The 13,154-nt window shown below is 38.2% G+C and overlaps 1 protein-coding gene across 1 annotated transcript; it reads right to left on the bottom strand.

Moving 5' to 3' along the window:
• Positions 1 to 1,280: 1,280 nt before the first annotated feature.
• On the bottom strand, positions 1,281 to 6,148 carry tamm41 (TAM41 mitochondrial translocator assembly and maintenance homolog). The gene is made up of 8 exons (XM_005724658.1): positions 5,715 to 6,148; positions 4,977 to 5,159; positions 4,533 to 4,625; positions 4,197 to 4,347; positions 3,561 to 3,706; positions 2,030 to 2,195; positions 1,815 to 1,877; positions 1,281 to 1,551 (listed from the first exon to the last, which is right to left on the bottom strand). The coding sequence occupies exons 1-8, from the start codon at positions 5,850 to 5,852 to the stop codon at positions 1,460 to 1,462; spliced, it is 1,032 nt and encodes a 343-aa protein (XP_005724715.1). The 5' UTR covers positions 5,853 to 6,148; the 3' UTR covers positions 1,281 to 1,459.
• Positions 6,149 to 13,154: the final 7,006 nt, after the last annotated feature.

Raw genomic sequence — 13,154 nt, 5'->3', positions numbered from 1 at the left:
TGGGAGCAGTAACAAAGGTGTTGCGTTTATATTTTTGTTGAGTGTATATGGACAGTTATTTTGGGGAAATACCTATATCCTGGAATATGTACTCATTTTGAGCTTGTTCGGTGTCTGTCTTGCTTGTCTATCATACAAAAATCCAAATTCAATTGAAACAAAGAATAACATTTTTCTTAATCCTTAAATCATCCTAGGGGAAGAGGTAGGGTGTACCCTGGACTAGTCCATCGTGTGGCTAACACAAACAGGGACTCACTCTCTCACATATCGACACAAACCGAGAATTTAGAATCACCATTAACTGAAAAATCTTGTCTGGACTGTGGTCGCAACTGGAGGTACACTCAGCCAGTTAATCCAATTTAAAAGACCAGCAATTTTTTAAAAAGGAGTGTTTAAATAAAACGAGGTCATAGGATGCAAGAAGCCAGAAATAACATTCCTAAACATGGCTAAATAAAATCATGCGACACAAGAAAAAGTCTCAATTGATGTTATATTAGAAATTTTATTAAAACAATTTCTTGCAGCTGAATTACACTACAGGCCTGTTTGTAAGGAACCAATCAGTGCATCTTCCCATTAAAAGGTTCAGGTTTCCATTACAAGCTAAACCAAATAATAAAGTCAGTGAATAAAGACACACAGACTAAAGAGTTGAACATTAGAGATCTTTGGTGAAATGTGTAGGGAAATAAGTGTGCCATCCTCGTGAGGACTAGCTTGTGTTTTAGACTAGTGGAGTGAGGACGTTTTGGCCGATACTCACTTCTTATCCATTCAAAGGCCTGGTTGAGGCTCAAGACTTAGTTTTACAGTTGAAGTGTTAGGCACTCAGATGGGATGGTTATGGACACGGTAGAGGGCTCAGGAAAGCATTATGTCACAAATATCCACACAAATATGGGTGTTTGACACACAGATCCATCCACCTGACCTGTTGATAGCACCGTTCACAAAGAAAATTCAACACAACACTGACATTGATTCAGAAGACACACATGCGACCAAACTTATTCCTTCACAAAACTTGAGGTACAGGTTTCAAGTTCTTAACACTGATTTTGGGCCAATTTTACTGCATGGCCTTTAAAAGAAGTCCATTCAGACCTTTCAGTATGTCATCAGTCACTGTAGTCCATCATCCAGAAAGGCTAATCTGTACTACCAGAAAATGTCAACCATTACTCAGTCCAACTTAGAAAATGCCACCCTTTATTCATGAATTATATGAATTTAATGAAGGCTCAAGCACAGATGGTTCTTTTTTTTTTTTCTTTTTTTTTTACACACGGCCTTACACCTGGTCATAGGTCGCATATGTAGACACTACAAAGTGATACAACCATAGGTTAGGGTGTGATTGTTTTAGATGGGGTTTAAAAAAGGACGGGCAGCATTAGATTGTCAGACTGACAGTAACAAAGACGAACAAGTTCCTGGTAAACCGACAAGGTCAAGACATCTGAGAGACCGACGGCTTCCTCCTCCCGCCCTTCCACATCTTCATCAGTTTTTTGGAGCTGTAGGATACAGTCTTCCACAATCCTGGAGGAGGGAAAGGATCACACGGACCACCCATTAACATGCATAACATAGTTCTCTTATATCACCCCAATAATCTTTTTATACTCTAGATTGTGTGTAGAATAATCAAACAATATATGATGGACACTGAGCTTTGGAGGTCTTGTTAGGCAGGTTGTCTTTAGAATGCACCAGTTTGACCAGTTCCCCTTCAGGTAAACCATTCATCTAGCTGTGGCGTACACACAGACACAATACACAGTACATACTATAAGATTCCTTACCAGCTGTAGCAATGCCTTTGATACTCTGTGTTATACTGGAGGATTTCACAATGGATGAGATACCTGGGAAGCAATAAAAACAAGCTCAAACATGTAATTAAAACACACTTAATATCTGTTTCCATGACCCATTTCTTCCTCCCTCACTGCCTCTGCTTATGCCAACGTTCCTCTAAAGAGAACCGATCCCATTCTTCGTCATCTTTCTTCTCTACCTTGTTGCACAACTGTTCCACAGTCAGGATCCTGAGCCACCTGGAGCAGGATCTCTTCCACATCCCGGTTCTTCCCTGGAGGATCAACCAGCTTTGTGATCCTTTGTTGGAGAGTCCGAGGTAACGCCATCAGCTGAGTAAATTGGCCTTCTGGGCTTTTGTCAACCTTCAGGAAAACATACAAAAATAAATGAACAGAGATACATATAGTTGGCCAATGATGATTAAACTGACCTCACGGCCCACTGCTCGTTAGTGGTGCTAGTTTCAGTCTTTATGAAAATATATAGTTTATAAAGATGTGAAAACCTGACTGAAGAAGTCACCTGGGTGAAACAAAAGGTTTCTCCCACTGAGCAGTCCAGATGAACACAATCAGCTTTCAGTGATAGCTGGCAGAATAGCTCTACAGGTGCTTTACATTGTAACTATTAGGAATGAAAGTGCATTTTTACTTTTTTGTCATCTTTTAAAGTATGCTTCTGTAGAAGTTTATTCAGAAATCAGAGTCATTGGGGATCTCTGCAGCACTGTAAATCAGGTAAATTTTTTAAAAGTTAAAAAGAAAAAAAAACAAACAAACAGCCAATGCATCTCTGATATGCCATTATCAGACATAACCTAAGAGGCATTTTGTGTTCACAAAATTGGTCCTATTGCTCCAGAATATTTATTTACAGCTGCGAAGCTCAACATGACATATATAGGTCAATATAATTCACTAACCTCAACTATTTTAATACAAAATATGGCTTTTAAAAAGTATTAAGCTTTGATGAATAGGTAATGGTTTTATGATCTGATCTGCACATCAACACATGCACACGTAGGCAGCTGCTAATGCTAATAGTTGCATGATATTACTGTAACTTCACTGAAAACGTGCCAACAAAAGCAGCAAAGGTGGCACCTCGCATGTTGCTATGTGTCATGCTTTTTTTTGTGTTGTTTATAAGTGGGCTCGTGTTTACATTGCAAAACTCCCCATCTTGTAACAGATGACTGCAAAAGATATCACACATACAAAGACATACACATTTCTTGCCTCTTCTTCTCGTAATCGTTCAGAGTCATTTCTCAGGTATTCAGTGTTTCGTTGGAAAAACAGGGAGTGGTTGCAGCATTTAAAAAGTACACAGATTTGACTGCAAAGAAATTTGCCATTTATTGAGTAGACACACAGTTACCACACTATACCATTAATTACTGTAGACTTTTAGTGTGAAAATCTATTTGTGCATTTCACAAAACAGGCACGACAGCTGGATAATTTCACTGTTTATAAAAGGTCCAAAGGCACTTTAAAGAATTTATCCATCTTGTTATATTTCTGGAAATATATCGGTAGCTGTTGTTTCATGGTATTACATTTCAATGCTTAATAAGGACAATTTCTGAGGTACAGCACTTCAGTTTATTCAGCTGACACTCTGTAAAAGTACCCAATGTCCAAACTGAGCTGCGTTGCTCAAATATCAGAGATGCTGAAAGAAAGTGTGTATTCTTCTGGTGCCTGTTTACAGTATCATACCTCAAGTTTTCCTTGGTGAGGTTTGTAGACCACTTGAGGGCAATCTCTTAAGATGTTGCTATACAAAATCCTGAAGTGTTGAATGTTGTCTTTGACGATATTGGCCACCTTGGACTTATCCTCTCCAATCACCATCCTAAAATCCCCTTCAGAGGAGCAAAAAAATAAAATAAAATAAAATAACACTTCAGTTTGCCTAAGTCAGGAGCACACTCATAATCATCTCCCATAACAACCTGTAGTGTTACACAGCACTGTCATTGTACGCACACTCTTTGCTTTAAGACACTGAAAGCCTCATGATGAGGATAACATGTGTTGACTTCAAGCCATTTCATTGCATATTATCAGGAAAATTAAAAAGTTTAATTAAAATGACGTTGAATAATTCTGAAGTCTTCTGAACAAGCAGTATGTTTTTCTAAACTACAAAAGCTGGAGCACTACAGCTTGGATATTAATCCCTGTGTTGACTCTGAATAACACAAGTAAGCAGTAAATGAAAATACTTTTTCACATGGGAGAAAAAGATCAGAAAGAGACATGGTCTTATTCTGATCTAAATCTGCAACTTGAAAGTAACTATGAAAGTATGCAATCTTCTTAAGCTCTGTGCGGTTTTATAAATCTGCTTACCAGCATAAGAAAGACCAGCTATCTGCAGGAAAAAGTCTTCCTCAGTGAAGCTCTCTGGGAGCATCAGGAAGGAAGCAGTCACAGCGCTCTTCAGGTTGGCGACCAGGGCAGCGCGGAGCTTTCGGCTCTCACTCTGGACCAGCAGTCTCACCTAAACACAAGTGCAGACCAATGCACTACGTTATCAGAAGAACTAAACGTGAATGCAACAAAAACATTGTTCTAAACCCTTGCATCCCATTTCAGATTACACATTACAATAATTATTCTAATAAATGTAAAATAATCAGCATAGTTTGTCTGAGGGTTCAATAACAGTCCAATCTGGATACCAACCGGTTTGTGCAGGCGCCCAGCTACATACATGGTCTTCCAGTGTATCAGGTCGTCAATCAGAGAGTCTGTACTTATTACCCCATATTTTATTATCTGAGAACAGGGGAGGAAATATGCAGTTAATAAATTAAACCCATAAAAACCTCTTAAAGTAAATGTACATCTGAACATGCTTGCATCACCATGAACAAATGAATGATTTTTGATTCAGACATGCATTTTGTATAGAGGTGATCCTATAAACTAACCTACAAAGCAACACAAAACACCATCACTCCTGTGACAAATTCACACAAAACACCATCACTCCTGTGACAAATTCACAGGTTATGTGAGGAGTTTTGTGTCTGTAGTTAGAGCAGGGCACATTGATGGTGCACACATAGAGAAAACTAGAAAAAGACCTACAGATGTGTTTAGGTTTATGAGAATGTAGTCATTTACCCTTCCATCCACAGGCACCAGCGTGTTGTAGTACACCGAAGCTCCGTGATCATTTTGTATGGAGCTGATCACCGTGGGACCCAGCAGCTTGAGGATGGAGTAGTGTTTGCGATTCTGTAGCAGATTCATGGTGTGCCACGTCACCGGGTCGTCCACCGCAAACACAAAGTCCAGCATGTTTTTCTGCGTGTATCAGAGGACAACAGAGGATCGAAGGCATTTCACTACATCACAACTTCAAACTGTTAAGGAACAACTTCATAGGTATCGCAGTGTATTGTGTGATTTCGTGGTAACATATACATATTGTAAATGCATGTCAGAAATATAAGAACAATCCATACTTACACGTGTGCAAAAAGTTGTGATGTAATACACAATATGGTGTTTACATCACTGAAAACAATTTGATTCCTTCATTTTTTTTTTAAAAGACTGTATGATGGTTTGAAGTATTGCAGTCTAATGCCTCAGGAATTATCTGTGTTTACATAATGATAGGACTGTTATGTACAAACAGCCTCATTCATGGACAAATATTGAGTCCATGTCCCAACATACACATTTTCAATGATGTGTGTAATATTATAGGGAATACAGCAGGGTAGATGGCTCCCTGCCACAAATACAATGTTGTACAGTTAACTTGCGGATTAAAAATGTGTAAAATATTTTGTATACAATACTTACAGTGCAGATTTAACGCCATGAGTACTCAGAAACAGCTATGTGTCTTACCTCCATTTGACCTTGGCTGGTCCCATGCTGTTTAAAAACGCCAGATCCGTAGGCAAACGCTAAGCTGATGTCCTGAGGAAACTGTGACAGTATCCGTCTGTAAAGCACGCTGGTGTTGTGCAGAGCTGGAAGAGTCATTTTGAACTAGCAGAGACACCTGTCCTGCAATAACACGAGCTGGTTAACGGCGGGAAAACCTATTAAATAAGTCGTAAAATACAAACTCGACTCCGTGAAGTATGAGAGACATTTCAGACGGAAGGCCTCAGTGGCACTAAGCACGATCACGGCCAGTGGACAGGATTAAAATGACCCAATTTATCGTTAAACGTCCATGGTGTCAGTTTAGCTCAGCTGTGCACTTCATAGTCGACGAAAATATGCGTCACAGACGCCGCTCCGCACCGGGGGCTGACGGGAGATGTGGTTGGTAATGGGAGGTAAGCAACGGGAGCCGTTAAATTCCCTTTAATCACCCTTAATACACGTGCGTTGTATTTTTTACAGAAATACTTGTATATTTCAACGTATTACTACAGTTTACTACTTGGAAAACAATTTGAAGACGTTTGAACCGCTTTATATTTAGCCAGTAGATGGCAGTTTTACATTAGGTTTAGCAGGAGGGAATGAGGTCGTGCTAATTTCCTATGTGGAGTCGCTTTAAAAAAAAATTGAACCAGGGCGAGTTTTTATACGTAGTTTCTTTTTCAAAAGTTATAACTGAAGTTTTAGAATGAATTTGGCTCAGTATGTTACTTCTCTAAAATAATTAAAAGATTGTTTAGGAGTAGTTCTTTTGTTGTTTCTGTTATGAATAACTGAATCATGGACATGGCTAGAACTGGTGCACAAATGTCTATGGATACATATCACATAAGTTAACATGAGTTAAAAAAAATGTCTTCCTTAAACTTACAGAGTTAGAATAATATCTGTGTATGATTCTCAATTAAACTTCCTTCGCTTTCTTAGTAAGAACGCATTTGTAGTCCAAAACTTTACCCAGTTAATATAAGATAACTGTGCCAAACTCTTTTGTAGTGGTAGGAATGTCATTTATTATCATCATCATTATCATATTAGTATTATTATTATTGATAGAATTACAGTCTGCCAAAAAGTGATTGCCGATGTTTCTGTGTGTTTTTATGTCTAATATCGTTGCTTACATTAGTAAATACACTGTATTAAGATAACATCACAGGTAGCAGACATCAATTCATATTGAAAGTGATGATGTTGATCTTTTATACTACCTTTATACTGTCTGGGAGTTAGAAAATCAGCCTTTTGGCTTGTGAAGTTTTTTAGTTGCCTAAATCCACAAACAGCAGAGCCTCAACGAACAAGTTATTTTGTGCCTTATTTCTAAGTAATTCTTTTCCTCATACTGCACCGTTACACAAAATCCTAGGCGGAGGCTATGCAAATACGGATGTAAACGGCAGAACCTATGCAAAGCAGTATGCAACCAAATCAAACATGTTTGTGCCCAGTTCTTCCAAAAAAGCAGGATAAGCAGGGATTGTAGCACCAATGAGCATTTTTCATTGTTTTTAAACACTCGCTTTCACTTCAGCTCTTGTACATTCGTTTTTCTCTTCTTTATGGCTAGCAAGGACCAACAACCATGGTGTAAACCAAAGTGCCTTAAGTCTGCATTCTATCGTAAGGCCAGCAGATGGCGCTAACTGTGGTTGCAAAAAGCCCCTCTGTAGAAATCAATTGGAAAAAAGCTCTGTCTCGACCTCTGCAAAAATCTTCCTGCTGAGTTTATGGGCTCAGACACTCACTTTGGGGTCATATTGAACTAAAAAAATAAGTTTATTTTGTAATCAGTGGTCATATGTTTTAAATTGGGAGGATGATCTGTGGTATGAAACCACATGCTCATGAGCACAGGTCAGACCCATTTTCCTCATTTTTTTGCAACTAAGATGGCGACAGCGGAAAGTTCCCGATCTCTACAAAGTTCCAGATGTCTCAGGATTTCAAAACTGGTCTTCAGAAACCCCTGTGTGATGTCACATCAGCTACGTCCACTTTTTAAACTGCTTGTAAAAACCGCACAGTAGCCAACAGACCGAATTTCAGTGACAGTAAAAAAAGCTACAACAGGTAAACGATTGCCAGCAAAGCTGTCCCTACGGTTGGTGCGCTACAGTATTATGTTCCAGTCCTGAACCTGGCTGCTCTACCACTGAATTGAGGCTGTAGCCCCTCTAACTGGTGCTGGTGTAAGGCTTCGTTCTCATTAACTTTGCCATCCCTGCCTGAAATTCTGCAGTCAGGTCCTGTGGTGTGTGCTCTGCCCTAGGCTGGTACACCATTAGGCCTGAATATGGGTATTCTGTGCTTAAAAAAATAAAGCAAGAGTAGTGATAGAGCTCCCTTTTTCAGTTTCTCAGTCCTCGAGAGGTATCGACAACATATCCTGAAAGTTTCTGAATACAGATCTTTCAAAATTCAACATTTTAAAACCTCAATTTAGAAAGTCAATGTTTCTTTAAATATAAGAACTGTATACAAAAAAAGAAAATACCGACTTTCTATGCTGTTTTTGTTGAATTTTGTAGAGATCTGGAACTTACCTTCACTATTTTTATTCTGCAGATTGAAATTTCCAGTGATTGTTTTGAATTTTAACATAATGAGCAAAACCCAATATGATGCACACACATTGCAACACATACACACACACAGCGGCATGTGCAAATGCATCCACGCACACACTGAGTTATTCAGGTGTATGAATTGCTGCATAAAACCTGCTGCATAATTTGCAGTATGAAATTATTTTTTTTAATGAAGTCAGCATAAGGTCACACTGTTTTTTATTTTTTTAAAAGCTTGCAACTTGCAGCCAGCCACAGAGCCACCCTTCCTGATCAGTTTAGCCAGTCTGTTGGTGTCACTTGGATCAATGGGACTGTGGTGCAATGAAAACAGACACCATGAAGGTTCTAATGTCAAGCTTTTGCTACACCTGTTTTAGAGCAGTTATTCAGTTATTATAGAGTTGATATAAGTCATAGGAAAATAATCACCTCTATACCTATTAGAATAATAGTAATAAAACAAATTCATAAAAACGACCGTAAAATTACAACATCTTGAACTAGATTAAATGAGCATTATATCATTGACAGTAACAGAACAGTTAATAGACTGCATGAGCTGGAGCCTAAATCCATTTACCTTTGAACATCCTTGTTTTCTTTTCTGTGTAATGGATTTTTTATTTAATTTGAAGTCAATTTGATTTGTTAGGGGTTTTTTTGTTTGTTTTTTAAATACATCTGTGAAGTGCTAACTTGAACCCTCATGAAAGCTCTTCAGGGAAAGAATGGAATTGATTGATCTTTGTGTGGCATTTAAATTTCATATTGAATGTCACATCTTGTTAAAAAAAACCCAAAAAAACAAGAAGATAATGTAATTATACTGACAAGATGATGAGGTTTGTTCCAATCAGCTCCTAGACTCTCAGATTGTGCACCACAGTGTTGTGACTCCAGAGAACAAATTCAATAAAAGCAATTAAAAGCAAATATTGAATTAAATCTACATCAAGAAAGGCTTCACTTACCAGCCTGAAAATTCTCATAATGCTAAAGGGCTGCGAGTTTTTCCAGTGTGAGAATCACGTCAAATACAGCGGTGGTGGTAAAAGACAGAAGACTGCTGTGGCTACCATCAGTCTTACCCACTGGATTAGCTGCTAGTCGTATGGGCCCGATGCTCACATCTATCTGACTGAATTAATATTGAATGTAACTACATGACACATCAATGTGTCTGCAGCTCATTATGGGAGTGTCACGAGTTGGACAAATATTATCTTTTTTGGTGATTGCTGTGAGTCATCTTTTCAGCCAAATGAATATTGATAAGATTAGTGAATCCTGACTAACAAGCTCTCTCAGTGTATTAAAGCACCTTGTTAAATCAGCAGTGAAGCACTAGAAGGAGTAAAAAAGGGTTTATTTTATTTTACTGCATTATTATTTTTTAAATATTAATGCTATACATGCAGTATATGCTTTCTATTGACCTGTAGTGATTCTACTTAATGCTTTTGCATGACCTTGTAATTATATTATTGCATTTAAATAAGATTCATAAAATATATTCTTTTTTCTATTTCCACAGCTAAACAATCCTTATTAACGGCAGTTAATCTGAATTATTCTGGACACAGATGTCAACTTCTAAAACTGTGTTAGTATTACTTTGTGAGGAAAAGCAGCAGGATTAGTCCATTCAGCAAATGACCATCCGCATTGAATGATACCAGTCCACTGAATGGACAGACTTCGAAGTGGTTCCCTGAATTCCAATGGCACTCTTTTTTAAGAGAAGGCCCTAAAATATCTGGTACAAATTGGAAAATGAAGCAGGCAGACATTTTTTATTATGTTTCTCATAAAGATAATACGATGTCTAATGTAAGAATCCACGCACACACACACTATCCAAGAAAATACCAACAGTTAACAATTCAGATTTCTAAAACAGTTTGAAAGAACCAGTAATCATCTATTATTTCTAAATTTATATGCGTGTGCTTTTGTTCCTAGATTCCACTTCTCGGGAAGCTGCAGTGATTTTTTTACGAGTCCTCTTTAGAAAGGGCTCGCTGTACTCCAAGCATCTATAATCTGCTTGGTTTATGCCGACAACACACTGGATAGTTATTGATGCCCAACATTCAAATGCTTGTCATCCCAGCGCTCTATTGTTTGCTTGAATGAGACTGAGATAAGACTGCGGTAACTTATCTTCGCACGGCCATCATTACGTCGCCTCACCACCCTCACTTTAACACTCCTGATGTGTACGTTCTGAACTGTTTCTTTATTCCATATCTGAAATCAAAATATTGGCATTTACTAGCAATTAACAGAATCACCTAAATATGAAAATGTTTTAAGTCAAGACAGGAGCACATGAAGGAGAGTTGGAAAAAGGTCAGTACAGGGAGATTACAGAGGCAGACAGATCGAGATATGCTTTTGTGTTTCATTTTTCAGCTATTTAAATTTCAGAACAAAATATATTATTAACTGTTCAAATTACCTGTAAACATTGCCTTATCCACTGGGAGGTGAAAATTGTATTCCTCTTGGTCTGAATCTGGAGTACTATAGTATTCCTGTAAGTAGTAGTCCTGTACAACAGCAGTATAACCAGCATTGCTTGGTAACTTTAGGCTGTAGGGATTATGACTGTCAGTGTTGGGAGCAAATCTGGATATTGGTTAGCCTTATTAAAGAGTACATATAGGGAAATCATGCATATTTTTAGCTGCTCTATTTAATTTAACCAAGTAAAGTTAACCTGTTAAATTTAACAAACAGAGCTAGTTACTTTATTACAAACCACATTTGCTTAACCAAGTCTGCTTGGCCAAGTATAAATTACCCCACTGACCGACCAGCATGGTCATGGATGTCCCTTACATATTCTGGCTTGTAAGCAGTTTTCATAGGTTTTAGTGTAAGCTTGCTTGTTGCTTTATTTTAAACAGCACTGGCCTGTAATATGGAAAAGTTGTAACACAAGATTATTGTAAAGATGCAAAGACCACAGTATTAAAAGATATAATATTAGCTCCTCACTGTGTAACAGCTGTACAGCACGTGCTGCCTCACAGGAGGAAGGTCCTGGGTTCAAATCTGGTAGTTGAGGTTCTTTGGGGAGTGTGCATGTTTCCCCTGCAGTTATGCGGGTTCCCTTCAGGTATTTCAGCTTCATTGCACAGTCCAAAAACACGCTTGTTTTGGTTAATTGGTCTTTAATTATTCCTTTTAATTCCTGCAAATCCTTGACATGAAACTTGGTTGTGACTGTAAAATATTGATTTTGTGTACCTGGGTACAAATCGGTGTGTATGACGGGGTGAGATGAAAAACCGAGTTCAGGGACATGAAACACTCAGTTACAGATAATCACTATTTGGTTCTTAGGGGAAACTGTGAATGGAGGTTTCCAGCTTTTGGCCTAATAAAGTAAAATCTTATCTTTTAAAACAACAGTAAACTAGTTTCAGATGCCACACTGCAGAGAGAGTCCTTCCATGTGTTTTCATAGTATTTCTGGAGATTGCCTGAAAATAAGTGCAGTGACTGGAATTAAAGCAAGAAATATCTGTCTTTCTGATTGTAAAATACCTAATTAAGAACTAATTAAACCAAATCAATATTTGTGGTGGTTGCACATTGATTTCCCTACTAAGTGGTCTTGGTGGTGTCCTATAAATTACTGTGAAAGTTCCCAGTGAAACTTCTGCAGCAGATTAAGTGGCAGCCTTTATTCAGACGCCACAGCTTTGAAAGATTAGCCTTGGCAAAGACTCAGACGACAGTTCATCTTGCTGTTAACTGTTGCAAACTTTTTGGTTTTTCAAATTTCTGTCAGTCTGAATCATAGAAGTACAGATCATGCAGATTGGCTGTGAGGCAGTTAATACACTAGTTATAATTACGTGTCTGCACAAACACAAACATGTCCAACAAATGACTAACCAGGAGGATCTTTTTCAGCGCTCGCAGGACTGTTGCTATGGAGATTACAATTGCTTCCCATGCCTGGTGGAACATCAAAAGAAAACGCAACGTTAACCAGGCACACACAAACACACATATAACTGCCCAAGACCTGCAGAAGAAGAGTGATACAGAGGCTTCTGATTTTATCTTAGCCCATAAAGGGGTTGCACTGTCACCAAGCATGGATTGGGCCAATATCTCACTCAGAACCAAGTGAAAGTGAACCTTGAACCCACATTTGAGGTAAAAACATACCAGTTTGCAAAACAGTTCAATTATTAAAAAAAAAAAATAGTGATTATGTGGATCATGTATAGAATCCACTTCCTACTGCTGGCAGATAATAATCATAGCTTTCCTGGGTTGTGCCCCCTTTGTTTTAATTAACTTGCCAATGCATCTGAAATTACACCCTGCAAGGAAAACCTCCATTTAGAAGGTTTTTCATTCCCTCAGTATTTGCACTCTCATTTATTTTAAAAAGTATGAATTTGAGAAAAATTGAAAAAGTGATTTTAGTGTCTTTACATACAGTTTATGGATGCAGCTTGACAGTCAAGCTTGCTAACGTTAGCTGGTAACTTAAATGTGGTCACTTTAAAGTTTGCCGCTACACTGCTAGCTGGCTAGCCTATGTGTAGTCATGTCAGTAATGGTTGTTTTTCATATTTACAGAGGTCTATGCACAAAGTCCTGTGAGAAGTGTTTCCCAAATGTTAGAGGTTCATTTATAATCCACACTTGTGATATGAATGATTCAATAAAGGACTAGATGTTACAGTCCCCGATAATGCATTGCTTCCAATGGAGAAAATCTTGAGGGATGGCTACTATGAAGAAAGGCAGCCCAGAAGCTTTACCAGTGGGACACATCATCAGTTGTGTG

The sequence above is a fragment of the Pundamilia nyererei genome, unplaced genomic scaffold, assembly GCF_000239375.1.
Source record: "Pundamilia nyererei isolate P.nyererei 1_Seehausen unplaced genomic scaffold, PunNye1.0 scaffold00012, whole genome shotgun sequence".
Classification (NCBI taxonomy): domain Eukaryota; kingdom Metazoa; phylum Chordata; class Actinopteri; order Cichliformes; family Cichlidae; genus Pundamilia; species Pundamilia nyererei.
Note: the sequence above shows the minus strand (reverse complement) of the source record. Positions and strands in the feature narration are given on the sequence as shown.

Coding starts and splice junctions, on each gene's coding strand:
- tamm41 (XM_005724658.1), bottom strand. CDS start 5,852: ATGACTCTTCCAGCTCTGCACAACACCAGCGTGCTTTACAGACGGATA. Junction 3,707..4,196: donor AGCTGGTCTTTCTTATGCTG/GTAAGCAGATTT, acceptor GCTCCTCTGAAG/GGGATTTTAGGATGGTGATT. Junction 1,552..1,814: donor CAAAGGCATTGCTACAGCTG/GTAAGGAATCTT, acceptor TCCCTCCTCCAG/GATTGTGGAAGACTGTATCC.